The 21,022-nt window shown below is 36.0% G+C and overlaps 1 protein-coding gene across 1 annotated transcript in view; it reads right to left on the bottom strand.

Moving 5' to 3' along the window:
• Positions 1-858: 858 nt before the first annotated feature.
• Positions 859-21,022, bottom strand: part of Cmpk1 (cytidine/uridine monophosphate kinase 1) — a 43,418-nt gene continuing 23,254 nt past the window's right edge. Inside the window, exons 3-6 of the mRNA XM_027937241.2 lie at positions 6,234-6,386; positions 4,732-4,808; positions 4,397-4,493; positions 859-3,200 (exon numbers count right to left, since the gene is read on the bottom strand). Coding sequence (XP_027793042.1) covers positions 3,159-3,200; positions 4,397-4,493; positions 4,732-4,808; positions 6,234-6,386 — 369 coding nt within the window. The 3' untranslated portion in view covers positions 859-3,158. The remainder of the gene's footprint in view (positions 3,201-4,396; positions 4,494-4,731; positions 4,809-6,233; positions 6,387-21,022) is intronic.

Genomic DNA, 21,022 nt, shown 5'->3' with positions numbered 1-21,022 from the left:
GGACCATTGTTTGCCTTTCTTCAGTGAAAGAAAAAAAATAGAAAGAAAGATGGTTAGAATTAAGGAGTACTTAATTTAGGTGAAGATGCAGGTAGATTGGGGAGAACTGAAATAAGAATATGTAAGAATGCCTGAGACATCTGAAAATCTATGCATATCAGAGTTTTTTTAGACAGAAAACTCCTGGAATATTTGAGCACTACGGTTTGTGCGATTAGTACCCGTTTGAAGATGAAGACCCAAAACTCCAGGGAAGAGATGCTAACCAGTTTGGCCTATTTCTTCAATTGCTATTATCTTCAAGAACCACTGGAATATTTGACAACCACTATAATCACAAGGACAAAGCCATAAATCCACAAAAGCCCTTCTGAGACCCATTGCCTGCTATCAATTTCCCTCTCAAAGGCAAACAAATGATGCTTCCCACAGTAAGAAACAGGCTGCATGTGACTGAATCCAGATTACTACAACAACTACTTTTTTTTTTTTTTAAACATACTACAAATTGAACCCAAGGGTACATTACCACTGAGCTATATTCCCAGTTGTTTTTTTATTTTGAGACTGGGTCTCACTAAGTTGCTGAGGTTGACCTTAAATATTCAATCCCCCTGCCTTAGTTTCCAAATTGCTGGGATTACAGGGACGCACCACTGTGCCTGGCCCAAATTACTTCTTGAAGAAATGGGATAAAGGCATGCTTCCCACCTAAGTCAAGATGCCCAAACATAATACACAGGGCAGAAAATTCTCCCAGATCTGAATTCTGCTTTTGCCTTTTGAGAACCCACATGTTAAATATGATACTTCTTGATCTTTAATATGCTTAAGAGAACAAAAATCTGAGCCAGCAAATACAAAAGGCCTTAGCACAAAATTTATTGGGATTATTTTACTAAATAACTTATACACATTCAACATCACAGAATGGAAATAATTTAAAGAAACACAGCAACACAGTAAGGCTCAAATTAGGGACTTTCCAGAAACTGAAGAATGTCTTAGTGACTATATCTTTAACAAATGGAATGACCAAACTAGTGAAATCAGATGTATCTCAATCAACTACAAAATTCAATCTTGCCAACATATTTTTCTACTTAAAAGCAAACAAAAAACAAAGCTTCATAATTTAGTAATTACCATATTTCTTGGTTTCTATTCTCAAATGCCAAAGAAAGATACCTGATGAAAGGAGGCAAAACACCTAGTCTCAGCAGTCTTCAAAACTGTATGGATGCTCTCACAGTTGTTGGTATAAATATTTAGATTCCCACCTGACAGATTTATTTACTTGTGTGACTAGGAATGCTCTCAAAACCTTAGTCTTTACTTTTGCTTCACACTACAGTGGTATGATGAAACCATTAATAAAGGTCCTCTGTATTGGATGGATTAAAGTTTTAGAAAAAACTACAATCTCTTCCAAGTAACCAAGATTAATATCAATATAAATTTTGGTGGCCAATATATTATAGTACTAAGGGATACTTTGTTTTCTAATGGCAAATATATTGAAAAATTTCTCATTAGTAAGTCAGTTTCATAATGTGCCTAGAAATAAATGATTCTATTATAAGAATAGCCATTAACTCGTTCTCACTATTCCCAATAACTTTAAATATAAAACTTAATTATTAAAAAATTCCATGCCTTATTTAACCATGTATACCAAGTAATTTAAGTCTTGAAAATGAAAAACATTTAAGAACTCTCTATTAAGAACTTAGGAGCCAGGCATGGTGCCACACACCTGTAACCTCAGCTACTAAGGAGGCTGCCGCAGGAGGACTGCAAATCAAGGCCAGCCAGGGCACCAACTGTGTCTCAAAACAAAACAAAAAAAAAAAAAACACAAAGGGCTGGGATGTAGCTCAGTGGTAGAGTACCCCTGGGTTTAATCCCAAGTTGTACCACCACCAAAAAGAAAGAGAGAGAGAGACACCATGGTTACTACTTAGCATTAGTGAGAGAAGGAGAAAAAAATTTCTCAGAGATTTTAAAGGAAGAATGGACTCGAGCCTTTTTAAAATTTTGTGCCTTTCAATGCTTCAATGTGATGCCCCCCCACCCCCAATTTACTAAACAAAAGTAGCCAGGAAGGGAATCAAACATTTGTAAGATAAATTTATTATTTTTTCTGACCAAAGTGCAATGATTTTTAAAATCTTTTAAAACAAGTAACTATGAAAAAAGTATTTCAGAAAATAAAATGCAAATGGGAACTTTAATCATTAGGTTGTTTTACAATTTATCTTATCCCTATATTTAGTCTCAAAAAAACAAAAAAAGACTTGGAAGCATTGCTAAAATGAGAACTGAATCATTTTAGTATAAATCTAGCACATGCATTTCAAGGTTCCACTGCTAGGAATTGTGTTAAGATCAGTTTACTAAATGAATAGCACTATACAATTGAGCATAAGGAACATAAGAAATTAGATGTGATCCTTGCTCCATATCCTCAGATTATGTCAGAATAAAACTGACAATTCCTCCAGGCTCTGAACCCCTCGTGCCCCCAACCCAAACCCTGGAAGCTCTGACATACAACTTTGTGCAAGTTGAAGTAAATCAAAGCCTAAGTTTTCCCATCTTACTATAGGAAATGGTCAGTTATTTCATAAATACTAAAACACTGTTTGAATCCATTTTATGAGTTTGTTTACCAAACACCTCGCACAAGAACTGACTACACAAAATAATTCCTTTGAAATTTGGTCCACAAATTCAATTAAGAGGTTAGAAATTTAAAACCTGCAAGAAAAGAAGTGGGAATCCCTAATTCTAACATGTTGTAATTACTAAAGGGATGTACATGCATACTAAAAAATTTTGCTCACAGAAGGCACAAACTATAAAAAGGACAGTCGTTAATAAAATCAAAGAACTAGCTGATACCCTTCTTTGTTTTGTGAGCACCATAATAACTAAGAAGTAATTAAACCTGAATTCACTGTCTACTCCTGTGACCAAAAACAAATCAAAAAGAAAAAAACACCATAAAAATTTACTTTGTCTTGTCTTACTATGTATTTTCTAGTCATTAATTGAGATGTAATTTTGAAGATTAAAATTGCCTTTAAAAGGGGTTGTAATAGCAGCTATCAAAGCAATATTCAAGCATGATTTCAAGGATGCTTTCAGGTTTAGAGTTAGCCTTCTTTGTCAAAAATCTTCACAACTTCATCAAAAACCTGTGAAGAAAAAAGAATAATTTTAAAACCAGACAGTGAAACACCATATAACATATGCAAGGCCATGGATTCAGTTCACAGCATGGAGATGGCATGGGATGAAGAGTGGGCAAAACGGGGGACAAAAAAAAAAAAAAACCCTATCATACAGATAAATTGTTATTAAAACCAATATTATATTAATTTTTAAAATGGATCTATTTTTTAAAATCACATAATTTCTTAGGTTCATCTATTTCACTTTAGACATCATAAACATAAAATTACGAACATGTGCATTCAATTTTATTGATGCTTTTAGGATAAAACATAATTTTTTGTTTGTTTTGCCATACTGGGTATAGAACCGAGGGCACTCCATGAATAAGCCACATCCCCAGATAGGTTTTTTTTTGAGACAGGTCTCACTAAGCTGCCCAGGCTAGCCTCAGTCTCCAAAGTCATAAGATTACAGGCATGTATCACCTCAACCAACTCAAAACATACTTCTTGACAGGCTATCAATACTTTAGTAAAAATGTAAACTGAAGTGGCTTATTTCCTTAGTTCTAATTCTAAAAAATGAAGTTTTCTTATGTATTACCTCTACAGAAAGTGGTAACAGATTTTAAAAAAGATTCACTGAATATTCTTCTTCTGGACCTTTCTATCTTATGAATATAAAAGAAAGGCGAGTCAAAAAAATAAGGGAAAGAGCAATTAGTGAACTAAGAAACACTAGAAAATGTGCAGACACTATAGGTTCAAATCACAATTTAGAGATCATTGATTTATGAAGGCAGAGATGAGTTGTGGAAACACTGCACCTTTGGAACTATGTGTTCTGTGATGAAAAAGGAGAAAGCACTGTGGAGCTCTTGCATTAAATGACTTGCCAGTCATACTATAGATTTTTTTAAAAAAATTAAATGATCCAAATCACAGCGATCAAAATACCAATGTTCCAGTGTTTAGGAAAAGAGATTTAGAATGAATAAACCACCCACTTCTCATGAAGAACAAATCTGAAGTTGTAAAACCTATTTTAGACCTGATATTCAAAAGAGAGAAAAACCTATTTTCTCGTTGATTCTCAAGTGTCTTGAAAAGCAAACAAACTAATCTGTCGTTAGTTTTTATTTTACTCCTGCCTACTTCTGAAGAAACAATCACATTTTCACTTGACTCTTTCTCAAAAACAGGCCAGGGACACTCACTTCATCAACAGACTTAGAAGCGTCTATTTTCTTGACTTTCCCCATTTCTTCATATAAGTCAATAATTGGCTTTGTTGACTGAAGGTAAGTCTGAATTCTGTAAAAGAAGCAAATATCATAAGATTCTAGGTATCTTCTTCCATGTTACAGAATGGCTCAGAGGACATTAGGCCCAACCCAAATGCCTCAGCATCCTCTCCTTACATAAGCCACTGCACCTGTATCAGCAGAACCTTTTAATTTAGTTTTCTACACTAAAACAGGACAGGAATTTAATATGTCACTCAAGGTCCACACTGGGATTGAGATGATTAAATGTAAAAACTGAAAAGTACCTCTTTTCCAAGCTCTCTCTGTTGTCATCACTCCTACCACTACTCTTTCCCCTCTCAAGACATCGTTCGATACAGATCTAAAAAGAGATATTTAAGTAAAAACGTTATTTAAAAAACAGAAAGATATGAGCTTGCCATTCTTTTAGCCTGAAAAGTTTGAAAAAACTACCAAAAATATCCTGCATTAAACCCAATGTGTCTAATTCATTAATCAACATGCAACTCTTTTTAAAATTAAACATGTGGTTCAATTTATATAAACTAGGTTAAATAAGTACAGAACATAATAAGAATTCATTCATGACTCAGTTTTTCCTGTGTATATTTTTTTCAAACCGCAATAAAAAGAAGATCTGTATGTGTATGGTTCCATCTCGGATATATTATTAACTTATTAGGTATGAATTACATGCCTCAAACTTTGTTTCATTTTTGCTTACTTTACAATAATTCCATAAATATCCAAATATTTAAGAGTCAACATATTTGAAAAAAGCATTTATTGTTAATTGTGAATAAACATTTTTTAGTTATAAAGCTGTGGTAACATTCTAAAGTTAACTTTGAAGGATAAGTGAAAACACATTTTTGGGGGTTAGAAGAAGAGTTACATTTAAAATAACTCAAAGGCTGCAGCAAGACTCTACCAAAGGCACATCTGTAACTCAACCTAAGAATAGCCAACTTCCTTTAAGGCAGTACTTTAGATTCTTATTCTTTCAGGCTGTTGGCATTAATTTAATGAAATTTATATCACAGCAGTTGTCAGACAGTCAGGCCTTTTAGTTAAATAAGAAATTCATTTAGTTATTTAAAGGTATGTCTGGGCATGTTATTAGAAAAAGTGGGGGAGGAAAAAAAAGAACTCTTTCCTGCTTTTTTCAAGACCATTTCATTCTTAGAAGTGAACTGGGCTACACTGCAGGTTTCTTTTAAAAAGAAAGCCTCCCTAACTTTCCAGAAAAGTTTTTTCCCCCCTAGTAAACAATACACTCTCTGAGAACACTGCATATTTTAAAAAGTAGTAGTTCAGTTTCATTACATAACATTATGGTGCATGTCAATTCCCCCCCCCCCCTTTTCTATTGCAGTACTAGGATTGAACATAGGGATACTCTACCACTGAGTTACACCTCTAGCCTTTTTTGTTTTTGTTTAAGTTTTATTATGAGACAGGGCCTCAGTTGCTCAGTCTGGCCTTGAACTGATGCCTCCATAGCAGAAATTACAAGTGTGTGCCACTGTACCTAGCCATGCATGGCAATTCTTAAATTTAAAAGAACTGATTCTTGTTATTGTGAAATTAAAGCAAATTTTAGGTTCACCAAACTGCTGATGTCAAGCAGCTGTTAGTACTCCAACAGCAAGATAGTCCTGTTCTGTTCACCCAGTCTACCAACTGGAAAAATACTGATTTAAAAAAAAAAATGCAAATAGAAATAAAATCACTTAGTTTTTCTCTTAATAGGTGACAATCAGTTGCTTAAAGCTGATTGTCTTACCTCATTATTACAGTCAAAAAACAGAACAAAAGATACTTCTGCCTTCCCATCCATGGTCTTGTTCCAACCTTGAAGATTGTCTTGATTTCTTGGAAATCCATCAATCAAGAACTTATTCTTCTCAGCATTGGCAGCCATTGTTTGATCCATTTCCTAAAGAAAAAAGATTTAAGTTTTAGTACTACATTAACAAATTTCTTAAGCAGAATAGTGGATCTGTGGTGTTTTGTTATTGTTTTCTTTTCATTTCCAGTTTTATATCCTCAAAACTTTTATTCAGGAGAGAAAATTCAGTAGTTGTTGCTGTTCAAGTCTCAAGTTTTCAGTTTTGCAGATATCCCAATGAAACTGACATGGGGGCATTAAAATAGACTGTAAATAATCATCTAGAGCTTATATATTATTATGTTTATTAATATTATAATCACTATATTATAACTGTCTTCTATTATATAATTATATATTATGTGCTATATAATTGTATTACATATTATATACTATATTTAAGTTTTTATAGGGGTTCCACATCTGGGACAATGGGACAAAATGGGTTAGTAAAGGCTATCCTGCCTTCCTTTAGCAACAGCTCTGTGAGTGCCAGAAAGCCCTGCTCTTTCATCAGAGCTGAGCAAGAGAGTGGCAGCTATCTTTATCCTCAATATTATATTTTCATTTCTTCTTTGTTTCTCTATTCTCCTCTTCTCTATTTAATTATTTTTCTGTGCATTGATGCAGACATCAGCTTAAATATTTGGTCCAAGTGAAACAAGCATAATGGGGAAAAAAAAAATCCTGCGTTCAGCCTCTACCAGAAAATTAAGAGTGGGGTGAAATGAATCAGAAATGGACACATCAAAGGAATTGACAGACTTCTAAGGAAGAAAGAATATATACCAGGAAACAAGGATGTATCGGGGACTAAAGACTCAAACTTCTCCAGATCTCAAGTTTATTTTGGTTCATGGTTTCAGGGGTCTCAGTCCATGGTCAATTGACTTCATCTCTCTGGTACTGAGGGGAGGCAGAGCATCATGACAGAAGGCCAGGATGAAGGAAGGTTTCTCACCTCAGGGTAAATGTTTTGTCATTCTTGCAACTGTAGATGTCATAGCAGGAACTATCTGCTTAATGCTGTATGTTGTTTGCATTACTTATCATTATTATTTGTCTCCCCCTAAACATTCAGGGACCCTGTTAAGTCCACAGTGTAGAAACTCTACTACTTCAGATCCATACAATTAGATGGGTAAACACACGAACAGCATGAAAAAGCAAGGGAACAAATCACCCCAAACAAAACAAAATACTTGCATAACAGAATCCATTGATACCACAGTGGAAGAAATGTCAGAGAAGGAGTTCAGAATGTTCATAGTTAAACTGATCTGCAAGGGAAAGGGTAATATAAGGAGTGAAATCAGAGAAAGTACAGGAAGTGAAAGATCATTTAAATAAAGAAAAAATTTTTAAAAAAAGATAAATCAAGAAGAAATTCTCAAAATGAGACTCAATAAACAATTTAAAAATTCATATCATAGCAGACTAGACCACTTGGAAAACAGAGTTTCAGGCAATGAGGACAAAATATATAATCTTGAAAATAAAGTTGACCATGTAAAAAAGATGTTAAAAGAACATGAATAGAACTTGCAAGAAATATGGGATAACATGAAAAGACCAAATATAAGATTTATTAGGATAGATGAAGGCTCAGAAATATAAACCAAAGGAATACACAATCTTTTCAAATACATAATATCTGAAAATTTTACAAATCATAAGAATGAAATGGAAAAATCAAATAAAGGAGGATTACAACAGACCCACACCAAGGCACATTATTATGAAAATGCTTAATATACAGAGTAATGATAGAATTTTAAAGTTGCCAGAGAAAAAAACAACAGGTCACATTTAGAAGGAAACCAATCCAGATCTCAGCTGATTTCTCAACTCAGACCCTCAAAGCTAGGAGGTATTGAGATAATACATACCAAGCTCTGAAAGAAAATAAATGCCAGCCAAGAATACTATACCCAACAAAATTAACTTCAGATTTGATGATTAAATAAAAATCTTCCATGACAAACAAAAGTTAAAAGAATTCACAACTAGAAAGCCCACAGTACAAAACATACTCAATAAAATTTTTCATGAAGAAGAAATGAAAAATAAAAGTGAAAACAAGCAAAAGGAGGAACTATACTAGAAGAAAAGTCAATCAAAAGAGAAACTAATACAAATTAAAAACCACAAATCAATAAAAATGACAGGGAATAAAAATCATTTCTCAATAATAACATTGAATGTAAATGGCCTAAGCGCATTAATCAAAGGACATCGACTGGCAGATTGGATTAAAAAACAAGACTCAACAATATGCTGTCTCCTCCAAAAAACTCATCTCATAGGCAAAGTCATCCACACACCGAAGGTAAAAGGATGGGAAAAAAACATCATTCTCATCTATCTCGTAAACAAGCAGGGGGTTTCTAACCTTTTATCAGATAAAGTGGACTTCAAGCCAAAGCTAATCAGAAGGAAAAAAGAAGGTCATTTCATGCTGTTTAAGGAAAATATTCATCAATAAGACATAACAATTGTAAATATTTATGCCACAAACAATGGAGCATCTACATACATCAAACCATTTTCAATTTCAAGAAGCAAACAGATCACAACATGTCCGAGACCAGCTCCAACAGGGGGTCTCAGGAGACAAACGGATGGTGAGGAGTCGGCGAAAGCAAGGTGGAGAAACAACACAGACACTAAAGTGAAGGTGTTGATCCCAATCTTTACTTGTGAAGTTAATCGTATATACTTTTCATTTTGGCAGGCTCACAGTACTTTGTGGTTACAAAACAGGAATCATTATTCAAAGAAACAAAATATTACATAGCTACAATTAGAATAGAAGAATGTATCTTGGCTTATGCATAAGCAAGCATTTGTACTTTCAGTTCACATTTTGCTTTGAGCTGTTTCTGCTTAGTTAACTTTTAATAATAGTTACAAATGTCCCAAACTATTGGCCTATACCTTGACTATTCTTTCTTGACTTACTGACTGGAACCGGTGCCATGGTTACAGCAAGTGGTTGACTTGTTATTAATTTTAATCAAAAAAGAGTAAGAGCACAAACCATTGTGCACAGGAACAAGAACAAGTTGCCCAGTACTAAGCACTAATCTGTCTTCTTAACATTAATTTTTCTTCTCTAGATTTTAATTTAATTTCTCAAAAACTTCCTTGACAGGAATACAGGGAGTTTTTCATTAGACATTAACAATTTATGCTCCACAGCTGAATCACTGCATTTAGAGCAAACAGATCCATTCTTTAGAAGTAGTTGCATTAATTGGAAAAGTCATGTTTTTTCCTTCATACTTAATGGTCATATGAGAAGTCATAACTATACTTATTAACGGAATACAAAAACAAACCAGCCCATTCCCAGAAATATACTGTGCTCCTCCAGAGGATGGACGCCTTGCGCCATCCACCTCAGTAGGGCCTTGCCATTGCCTGAATCAGGGGAGGGGCGCAGCAACAACACAATAATACTGAGTGACTTTAATGCAGCTCTCACCACTAGATAGTCTCCAAACAAAAACTAAATGAAGAAGATATACAACTAAAAAATACAAATAATTTAATAGACATGTATAGAATATTTCATCCATCAATGACTGAATATACTTTCTTCACAGCAGCACATGAATCCTTCTTTAAAATAGACCATATCTTAAGCCACAAAGCAACTTTAGGCAAATACAAAAAGAGAGAGAGAAATATCATACCTTGCATTCTATCAGATCATAATGGAATGAAATTAGTAATCAACGATAAAATAAAAAATGAAATACACTAACACCTGGACTCTAAATAATACATTATTTAATGACTAATGGATAGCAGAAGAAACCAGCAATGAATTAAAAAAATAGAAAGTCACCAAATAACTAATTTAACATTACATCTCAAAGCCCTAGAAAAAGAACTGCTGAGGGCCATTGCTAAGTAAGAATGACGCATGGCATGACCCAGGTCATTTGCAGTGTCATTGCATGTAAGGTGACCTTGCTCAAGGACCAGGGCGGATCCCGGTTTAGGGCGGTTCCAGGTTTAAGGTGTACCCTGCTGGGAATAGGGCGTATCCTGCTCCTCAGGCACGCCTGCTCTTTGAGTTCCCCGCCTGCTCTTTGAGTTCCCGTGGAGTTCTCCTTGAGTTCTCCTGGGATTCAGAGAGTATTTTGGGATTTTGCCCAGAACGTGATTTGGGCCCAGAACGTGAATTCCCCCAGAACGTGTTTGTAGAGTGACAGTTTGAGAATAAAGAGTTGCTGTTTGAATCTACAAGGCTGTGAGTGGCTCGTGATTTTGTGCCCAGCCAGACTGCGGCATTTGGTGGCCTGTACGCGGAACGTCTGAAACTTGGAGGTAAGTGAAATTGCTCACCCCTGAGGGAAGGCGAGAGAATGGGTGACCATTTCAAAAAACAATGTGTTCTTGTTTTGATTTATTTTGTTTTTGTTTCAAGCTGCCTATCCCTAGAAATTTCTCAGGCAAACTGGGAAAAATGGTTGGCTAAAGGTTTGAAGTTTGTAGGCCCTGAGGAAGAGAAATTTTTTATTCCATTTTTGTTTCATTCAGTTTCGGTTTTGTTTTGTGTTATCTTATTGGGTTGCGTTATCTTTATAGTAGATTAGAAATTAGTAAAAAACAAATGGAAAAGGTGTTAAGTAAATTGTTAGAGGTTCAGACCATGGAGAAAGACATTTTAGATCAAGCAAAAGAGAAGGTCTCTCGAGCTAGTCAGACAGGGGAAGATAATTTAAAGGAAAAGGGATTATTAGGAAAAAGACCACAACAGGAGGCTATTACTAACTCCGTTTTATCACCAGAGGGCATAATTCAACCAACAGCCCCACCTATGGAGACAGCTGAGTGGCCCTCAAACCCCGTAGTTGATAAATGGGATCCTGAGACAGGACCTTAAAGATTAGCATGCCCTGTACTTGAACAGGTAGGAGGGCAGCGAATTCACCGGGCTTTAGATTTTAAAACAGTGAAGCAGTTAAAGGAGGCTGTAACAACCTATGGTCCCCAAGCACCCTTTACGGTAAGCATGGTCGAGTCCATTACTAACTTGGACATGATGCCAGCAGATTGGGCTAGCATGTGTAAATCTGTGCTAAATGGAGGACAATATTTGTTATGGAAGGTTGCCAATGAGGAATTTTGCACGGAGACAGCTAGGCGAAATGCAGCAGCCAATTACCCTCAAAGAAATCTAGATATGTTGTTAGGAAAAGGACCTTATGAGGGTCAACGGCAACAAATTGAATATGATCCTGCTATATATGCACAAATTGCTGCAGACGCAGTTAGGGCATGGAAGACTTTACAAGATCAGCTATCTAAGGTAATACAGAGAACTAATGAACCTTACGCTGAATTTGTAGACAGGCTTCTTCAAACAGCTTCCAGAATTTTTGGGGATACAGAACAGGCAATGCCATTAATAAAACAACTGGCTTTTGACCAAGCAAATCGTTGCTGCAGAGAGGTCATTAGACCATGGAGACATGAAGATTTAAACACATATATTAAATTATGTAGAGACATTAATGAACAAGGGCAAGTCTTGGCAGCTGCAGTACAACAGGCTTTAGATGCCAGGCCAAAAACATGCTACAATTGTGAACAAACAGGACATTTTAAAAGGAATTGCCCCATAGGAGGAGGGTTTAACAAAAGTAGGTATCAAAGGAATAGAATACCGGGTATTTGCCCACGATGCCGTAGAGGGAGACATTGGGCTAATGAATGCCGTTCTCAAACCACCATAGAGGGTACTCCCTTATCAAAAAACGGATATCGTGGAGAAAGGCATCAGGCTCCATTGCCAAAAAACGGACTGGGGGGCCCAATGCTCCGGGGCCCACAACCACAAATATACGGGGCAGTGGAGGAACCCAGCAACACCATCAGGGTAGTGCCCAGGACACATTGTCCATTAAATCCCTCATCAGACAAACCCGAGGGAGCGCAGGGTTGGACATCTGCGCCTCTGCCAGAGCAGTACTAACTCCAGAGATAGGAGTTCAAATCATTCCCACAGGAGTAAAAGGACCTCTTCCCCAAGGAACAGTAGGCTTATTATTGGGATGTAGTTCATCTACATTAAAAGGACTTATGATAAGTCCTAGGGTAATTGATCCCGATTATGTAGGTGAAATAAAAATTATAGCTAGTTCTCCAAGAGGTATATCAGTAATTTCACCAGGAGATAGAATAGCACAGTTGTTAATAATACCCAGCCTACATGATAAATTCTCCAGCCGTAGTGTAGAAAGAGGTTCCAGGGGATTAGGCTAAAAAGGTGTAGATTGGGCTATGCTGTCTTTAAATTTAGATTCTCGCCCAATGCTAAAACTAAATATTCAAGGACATGAGTTTAATGGGCTACTGGACACAGGTGCTGACCTTAGCATCATATCTCGTCAAGAATGGCCAAAACATTGGCCATTACAACAAGCCACTCAAACGCTTCGAGGCCTAGGAGTGGCGACTAATCCCCATAGAAGTTCAATGATATTAGATTGGAAGGATCCTGAAGGATGTGAAGGAACTATACAGCCATATGTATTGGATCATCTTCCTATAAATTTATGGGGACGAGATGTCCTAGATCAATTAGGTTTGACGTTAACAAATAACATCAATCCTAATGCGCCCACTACTAGGGCTAGACAAGGTTTTAGGAAAGAAAAAAGATTAGGAGAACAAGAACAAGGTATAGTAGCACCAATACAAATAGATCAAGGAACAGACAGACATGGGTTGGATTTTCAGAAAGGGCCACTGAGACAATCAAAATTACTTGGAAATCAGAAAGACCAGTGTGGGTTCCTCAGTGGCCCCTGACTAAAGAAAAGATTCAAGTAGCCCATGATCTGGTAAAACAACAATTAGCAGAAGGACATATACAACCTTCCGTATCTCCCCATAATACTCCCATTTTTGTCATCAAAAAGAAATCTGGTAAATGGAGATTATTGCAAGATTTAAGAGCCATTAATAATGAGATGGTTATTATGGGACCTGCTCAATCAGGGATTCCTCAATTGTCTGCTTTGCCAAAAACCTGGTATGTTTTAGTTATAGATATTAAAGATTGTTTTTTTTCAATTCCAATTCATCCTGAGGATAGTCCACGTTTTGCATTTACTATCCCTGCACTGAATCATGAAGGTCCTGATCAGAGATATGAATGGAAAGTACTCCCTCAAGGGATGGCTAACAGCCCAACTATGTGTCAAATTTATGTTAACAAAGTAATCCAGCCACTTAGAAATCAAAATCCTGAACTACAAATATTTCACTATATGGATGATGTATTATTAGCACACAAAGCTAAAAACACATTGCTAGAATGTTATGCCACACTTACAAACTTATTAAAAAATTATAATCTAGAGATAGCAATAGATAAAGTACAATTAAATTTTCCAATTAATTATTTAGGAGTTCTATTATCCTCAACCATGGTCCGTCCACCAAAAATTCAAATACGAGTAGATCAACTCAAATCACTTAACGACTTTCAAAAGTTATTAGGAGACATAAATTGGATAAGGCCTTATTTAGGTATACCAACAGGAGAGTTGGGACCTTTATTTGATATCCTAAAAGGTCCATCAGATCCAAATTCACCCCGCATGTTAACGCCTGAAGCAAGAAAGGCATTAAAAATCATTGAAACATATATGGAAAATATGCATTTGGATAGAATTGATATAAGTTTGCCTTTATTATTTATTGTACTACCAACAAAAAATATTCCTACAGGAGTATTTTGGCAAGAAGGTCCATTATTATGGATACATTTATCTTATTCTCCTAACACTATTCTTACTAGGTATCCTGAGGCTGTAGGACAATTAATACTCAAAGGAATAAAAGCAGCAAAGGGAGTGTTTGGAATTTCTCCCAATAAAATTATTACTCCATATACTATGAATCAAATTGATGAGTTAGCTAATGAGTTAAATACTTGGGCAATAATCATGTGCAAATCTAATGTTTCATTTGATAACCACTTACCATCTAATCCTTTATTGTCCTTTTGGTCATCGCATCCTGTAATTTTTCCAAAAATGACAAGAAAAACACCTATCATGAATGCTCCAAATATATTCACTGATGGATCAAATAATGGTACATCAGCAATAGTTACACCTGATCAAACTTTTACATTTTTAGTACACAAACAATCAGCTCAAAAGGTAGAGCTTAATGCAGTATTACAAGCTTTTGTGATGTTTAAAGATTCTGTATTTAATTTATTTTCCGATAGTCAGTATATAGTTAACGCTATAGTATCCCTTGAAGATGCTGGTAGGATTTCCCCTTCCTCTACTGTTTTCTACTTGCTTTCCACTATACAAAGTCTAATCTGGGACAGAAAAGATCCATTCTTTATAGGACATATCAGGGCACATACAGGATTGCCTGGAGCCCTTAGTTTGGGCAATGATTTAGCAGATAAAACTACACATGACATATATATTTTTTCTACACTAGAAGAAGCTACAAATTTTCATAAAAGGTTTCATGTTAATATTAATACTTTACAAAAGCATTTTAAAATAACTAAGGAACAAGCCAGACATATAATAAAACAATGTCAAAATTGTGTGACATTTTTACCACAAGTTAATCTTGGAGTCAATCCTAGAGGACTGATACCTAACCATATTTGGTAGATGGACGTCACACACTTGCCAGAATTTGGAAAATTAAAATATTTACATGTTACAGTTGATACTTCTTCCGGATTTTTGATGGGCTCCCTTCATGCCGGAGAAAAAACTAATGATGTTATAGCTCATTGCTTACAAAATTTTGCCACTGTGGGCGTTCCTAAACAGTTAAAAACAGATAATGGTCCTGGTTATACTTCTACCTCTTTTAAACAATTTTGCTCATCATTTGGCATTACTCATATAACAGGAATCCCATACAATCCACAGGGACAAGGCATAGTTGAAAGAGCTCATCAAACTATTAAAACGTACTTATTAAAGCAAAAAGAGGGAATTGGAAAGGGATATATATCCCCCAAAGATAAACTTAAAATAACGCTTTTTACTCTAAACTTTCTAAATTTGGATTCATCAGGACTTAGTGCTGCGGAAAGGCATATGTATCCAAAAAATGTACATAAGCCTAAAGTACTTTGGAAAGATATTCTAACAGGACAATGGAAAGGTCCTGACCCAGTGATTGTCTGGAGTCGGGGTTCTGTTTGTGTTTTTCCACAGGGAGAACAGCAGCCGATTTGGATTCCAGAGAGATTAACTAAAGCAATTTCTACAGACCAAAAAGAAGATGCTTTGACTCAAATCCATAACAGCTGATATCCAGGGCTCCAGCTTGGCTATTCTTACATCTGCGACAGTGATTAACCAGGGTGCTTTTTTTCAATATCTATTTTATTATTGCTTTATCCCACATCATAAAGTTCTATTTTATTTTTTGAGCTCATACAAACCTAGGTTAATGTTTTTCTGATCAGTTTTATTTTTTGACTGTGGAGTTTTTAAACATTGCAATGGAGATTTCACCTAGGTAAAGCTACAAGGCCTTTACTATTGTCTTATGTGTTGTACGTTTGTGTGCGCATTTGTGTTTTGTGTTGTATGTCTGTGTGTGTGTATGTCCATAGATCTTATATGAGGAGCGCTCATGAAAAAATGGATCCGAATTATTTTTTTTTTATTCACATGATTTATATGGCTTAATTTAAATTAGGTAAACAGCTGTTAAGGATTGTTTTTAAACATGGTTAACAGATCTGTTTGTTTACTTTCACCTTTCCTTTTCATTATATTTAATAATTCTGTTCAGGATAATGTCTCTTTAGCATCATTGCCAGAATTCCTATCTCCATCCCAGTGCCGGTGAAGACAAAGATAAAACCAGACTACAGCTTCTATGATAGCTATCACAGTAAACTGTATAAACTGATGCATCAATGAATATAACTCAACAAGTAATGCTCAATCAAGGAGTCGATTTACTTTGGGAGGAAATGGACATATTGATAGACTCCTCCGCTTTGAACTGCCTGCAGAACTTGCCTGGACTATATATCACTTGTATGCATTGTGAACTATCGTTTGGTGCAGCGAATTGTGGTAGTGCTGGCATATCTTTGCTGATGGTGTCACCAGTGATGCAATTTTTCCAAAGGAGCCGTCAATTTGCTTGGTGTCGTGGCATTTCTGTATCCTCCTCCCTTCTGCTAGTGATGGTCTAAAATTTGGGGGCCAACAGAGGTGAGGCAAAGAACCTCACCCCCCCACTGGCACCAAGGGCAAAATTGGGGGCCAACAGAGGTGAGGCAAGAACCTCACCCCCCCACTGGTGCATAGGCCATTCCACAAGTATGGCTGTATGCTGGACCGTAGTCAGTGACGGGTATGATCCAATTGCAGTGGTATCAACCTAAGACAGGAGGCTGACGCCTAGAGGTCAGTTTTTCCCATGACGGGTAAGAACCATATGTTGAATTGGACAACCTACCAGGCACGGTCCTTAAGCCACATTGCTTGTTGTTTAATTAATCAGAAGGGGGGAGATGCTGAGGGCCATTGCTAAGTAAGAATGACGCATGGCATGACCCAGGTCATTTGCAGTGTCATTGCATGTAAGGTAACCTTGCTCAAGGACCAGGGCAGATCCGGGTTTAGGGCGGATCGGGGTTTAGGACAATCCGGGTTTAGGGCGGTTCCAGGTTTAAGGTGTACCCTGCTGGGAATAGGGCGTATCCTGCTGCCTCAGGCGCGCCTGCTCGTTGAGTTCTTGTGGGATTCAGAGAGTATTTTGGGATTTTGCCCAGAACGTGATTTGGGCCCAGAACGTGAATTCCCCCAGAACGTGTTTGTAGAGTGACAGTTTGAGAATAAAGAGTTGCTGTTTGAATCTACAAGGCTGTGAGTGGCTCGTGATTTTGTGCCCAGCCAGACTGCGGCAAAGAACAAATCAACACTAAAAGCAGAAGTGAGGAAATAATTAAAATCAGAGCCAATATCAATGAAACAATCAAAAAATTCAGAAAAATCAACAAAACAAAAGCTAACCAAGAGAAAGAAGGAAAAAACTCAAATTACTAAACTTCATGATGAAAAAGGAAATATCACTATGGACACTGAAATATAAATGATAATCAGAAATGTAAATGATAATCAGAAACTATTTTGAAAATTTATACTCCAATAAAATAGAAAATCTTGAAGACATCAACAAATTTCTGGAGATATATGTATATATAACCTATCCAAATTGAGTCAGGAGGACACAGAAAATTTAAACAGATCAATTTCAAGCAATGACATTGAAGATGCCATCAAAAGCCTACCAACAAAGAAAAGTCCAGGACCAGACAGATTCTCAGCCGAGTTCTACCAAACCTTCAAAGAAGAACTAACACCAATCTTCCTCAAATTATTCCATGAAAAAGAAAAGGAGGGAACCCTTCCAAACTCATTCTATGAAGCTAGCATCACTCTGATGCCAAAACAAGACAAAGACACATCAAGGAAAGAAAACTTTAAACCCATATCCCTGGTAAACAAAGAGGAAAAAATTCTTAATAAAATACTACAAATTGCATACAAAAACATGTTAAAAATATAGTGCACGATGATCAAGTGGGGTTCATTAAGGGGTGCAAGGTTGGCTCAACATACAGAAATCAATAAACAATTCAACACATCAGTAGACTTAAAGACAATAATCATATAATCATCTCAATAGGTGCTGAAAAAGCACTTGACAAAAAACAGCATCCATTCATGTTCAAACACTAGGAAAACTAGGGAACATACATTACAATTGTAAAAGCTATATATGTTAAACCCAAGGCCAACATTCTAAATGGAGAAAAATTGAAAACATTTCCTCTAAAAACTGGAACAAGACAGGAACGCCCTCTTTCACCATTTCTGTTCAACATAAAAATTAAAAGGATACAAATAGGAAAAGAGCTCCAACTATCCTTATTTGCCGACAACATGGTTCCATATTTAGAAGACCCAAAAACCTTCACCAGGAAATTTCTAGAACTCATAAACAAATTCAGCAAAGTAGTAGGATATAAAATTAAGACCCATAAGTCAATTGTGTTCCTATACACCAATGATGATCAGCTGAAAGAGAAATTAGGAAAACCATCCCATTCACAATAGCCTCAAAATAAATAAATAAATGAATAAATAAAATACCTGGGAATCAATCTAACAAAAAGGTGAAAGACCTCTACAATGAAAACTACAGAAAACTAAAGAAAGAAACTGAGGACGATGTGAGAAGATGGAAAGATCTCCCATGTTTGTGGATAGGCAGAATTAATATTGTCAAAATAGCCACACTACCAAAAGTACTATGCAGATTTAATGCAATTCCTATTAAAATTCCATTGACATTCTTCATAGAAATAGAAAAAGCAGTCATGAAAATCAATTGGAAAAATAAGAGGCCCAGAATAGTCAAAGCAATCCTTGATAAGAAAAGTGATGCAGGGGCTGGGGTTGTGGCTCAGCGGTAGAGCACTCACCAAGCACCTGCAAGGCCCTGGTTTCAATCATCAGCACCATATAAAAATAAATAAATAAAATGAAAGTATTGTGTCCAACTACAACTAAAAAATAAATATTAAAAAAAAAAAAAAAAAGAGAAGTGATGCAGGAAGCATCACAATACCAGACCTTAAATTATACTACAGAGCTATTGGCACAAAAACAGACATGAATACCAATGGAAGAGAATAGAAGACACAGAGACAAACCCACATAAATACAGTTATCTCATACTAGACAAAGGCACCATAAACATACATTGGAGAAAAGATAGCTTCTTCAACAAATGGTGCTAGGAAAACTGGAAATACATATGTAGTAGAAGGAAATTAAACCCCATCTCTCACCTTGCACAAAACTCAACTCTAAGTGGATCAAGGACCTAAGCATTAGATCAGACACCCTGAGCCCACTAAAAGAAAAACTAGGCCCAACTCTCCATCATGTCTTCTTAGGAACCGACTTTCTCAAGACTCCCAAATCACAAGAAATAAAATCGAGAATCAGTAAACAGGATGGTATCAAACTAAAAAGCTTCACAGCAAAGGAAACAATCAAGAATGTGAACAGAGAGCCTACAGAATGGGAGAAAATCTTTACCACCTGAACCTCAGAGCATTAACCTTCAGGATAAATAAAGAACTCAAAAAACTTATCCCCCCCAAAAAAAATAATCCCATCAATAAATAAGTAAAGGAACTAAACAGGCACTTCACAGAAGAAGAAATATGAATGGTCAACAAATATAGCAATTAGAGAAATGAGAATTAAAACTATACTGAGATTCCATCTAATTCCATTCAGAATGGCAATTATCAAGAATATAAGTAACGATAAATGTTGGCGAGCATGTGGGGGAAAAGGTACACTCATACATTGCTGGTGGGACTGCAAACTGTGGCAACCACTATGGAAAGCAGTATGGAGATTCATCAGAAAACTTGGAATGGAACCACCATTTGACCCCATTTTCCTGCTCCTCAATTTATACCCAAAGGACTTAAAATCAGTATACTACAGTAATACAGCCACAACAATGTTTATAGCAGCTCAATTCACCATAGCTAAGCTATGGAACCAAGCTAGGTACCTTCAACAGATGAATGGATAAATATATGTGATATACATATACATACACAATGAAATATTACTCAGCCATAAAAAGAATTACTTTCTGACTTTTTCTGGTAAATGGATGGAGCTGGAGACTATCATACTAAGTGAAATAAGCCAATCCCAAAATACTCCCAAAGAAGGTCATTAGATAAGATAAAAAAAAAAAAAAAAGAAGGTCATTAGATGAGACAAGGGGAATGAAGCAATGGGAGGGGGGTTGGGAATAAGAAAGACAGTAGAGTGAAACATACATAATTTTCCTATGTTAATATATAAATATATACCACTAGTGAAACTCCACCTCGTGTACAACACAAGAATGGGCTCCTAAATAGAGTAAATTATAGTCCATGTATGTATAATATGTTATCATACACTCTACTCTCATGTATATCTAAAAAGAATAAATTAAGAAATGGTGTCACAAAGAACAAAAGAGGAATGAGTTTCAAATGGTGATAAAAGTTAAATGCTACAAAAAAAATAATAAATACTCCCTGGACTTGGTAGAGAAGATCAGTAACATGCAAAAACAGTTTCCATGGAGATGGAAACAGCATTTGGCTGGAAAGGGTTGAAAAGCGGAAAGTGAATAAGTAAAAAATAAACTACTTTTTCATGACGCTTAGCTATAAACTAGAGGAAGGGCACTCAGTTCAAAGAATAAGGAAACAGGATTTATCTACTCTGAAATGGAAGTATGTTATTCTAATTCTGAGATAATAGAGTGTATATTGAGTCACTCCTCATCCTTAAGTGTCCTTATCCTTGTTCCTTCCTGATACTTATATATATATTTTAGGGAAAAAGAAGAGATAAAGGTTTAAAAAAAAAAAAAAAACAAAGTGGCAAGGGGTAAGAAAAGAGAAGAGGGAAAAGAAGAAAGAGAAATGGAAAAGAGAACAAATGTTTGTATGTTGCAAAGTAAAGGCTCAAGTATGTACACACGGATTATTAAGTTGAGGTATACAGCTGTTCAATTTCTTCCCAAGGGAAAGCAGAGTTTCCAGTTCTGCCATTCTC

This window comes from Marmota flaviventris, chromosome 10, assembly GCF_047511675.1.
Source record: "Marmota flaviventris isolate mMarFla1 chromosome 10, mMarFla1.hap1, whole genome shotgun sequence".
NCBI classification, from domain to species: domain Eukaryota; kingdom Metazoa; phylum Chordata; class Mammalia; order Rodentia; family Sciuridae; genus Marmota; species Marmota flaviventris.
Note: the sequence above shows the minus strand (reverse complement) of the source record. Positions and strands in the feature narration are given on the sequence as shown.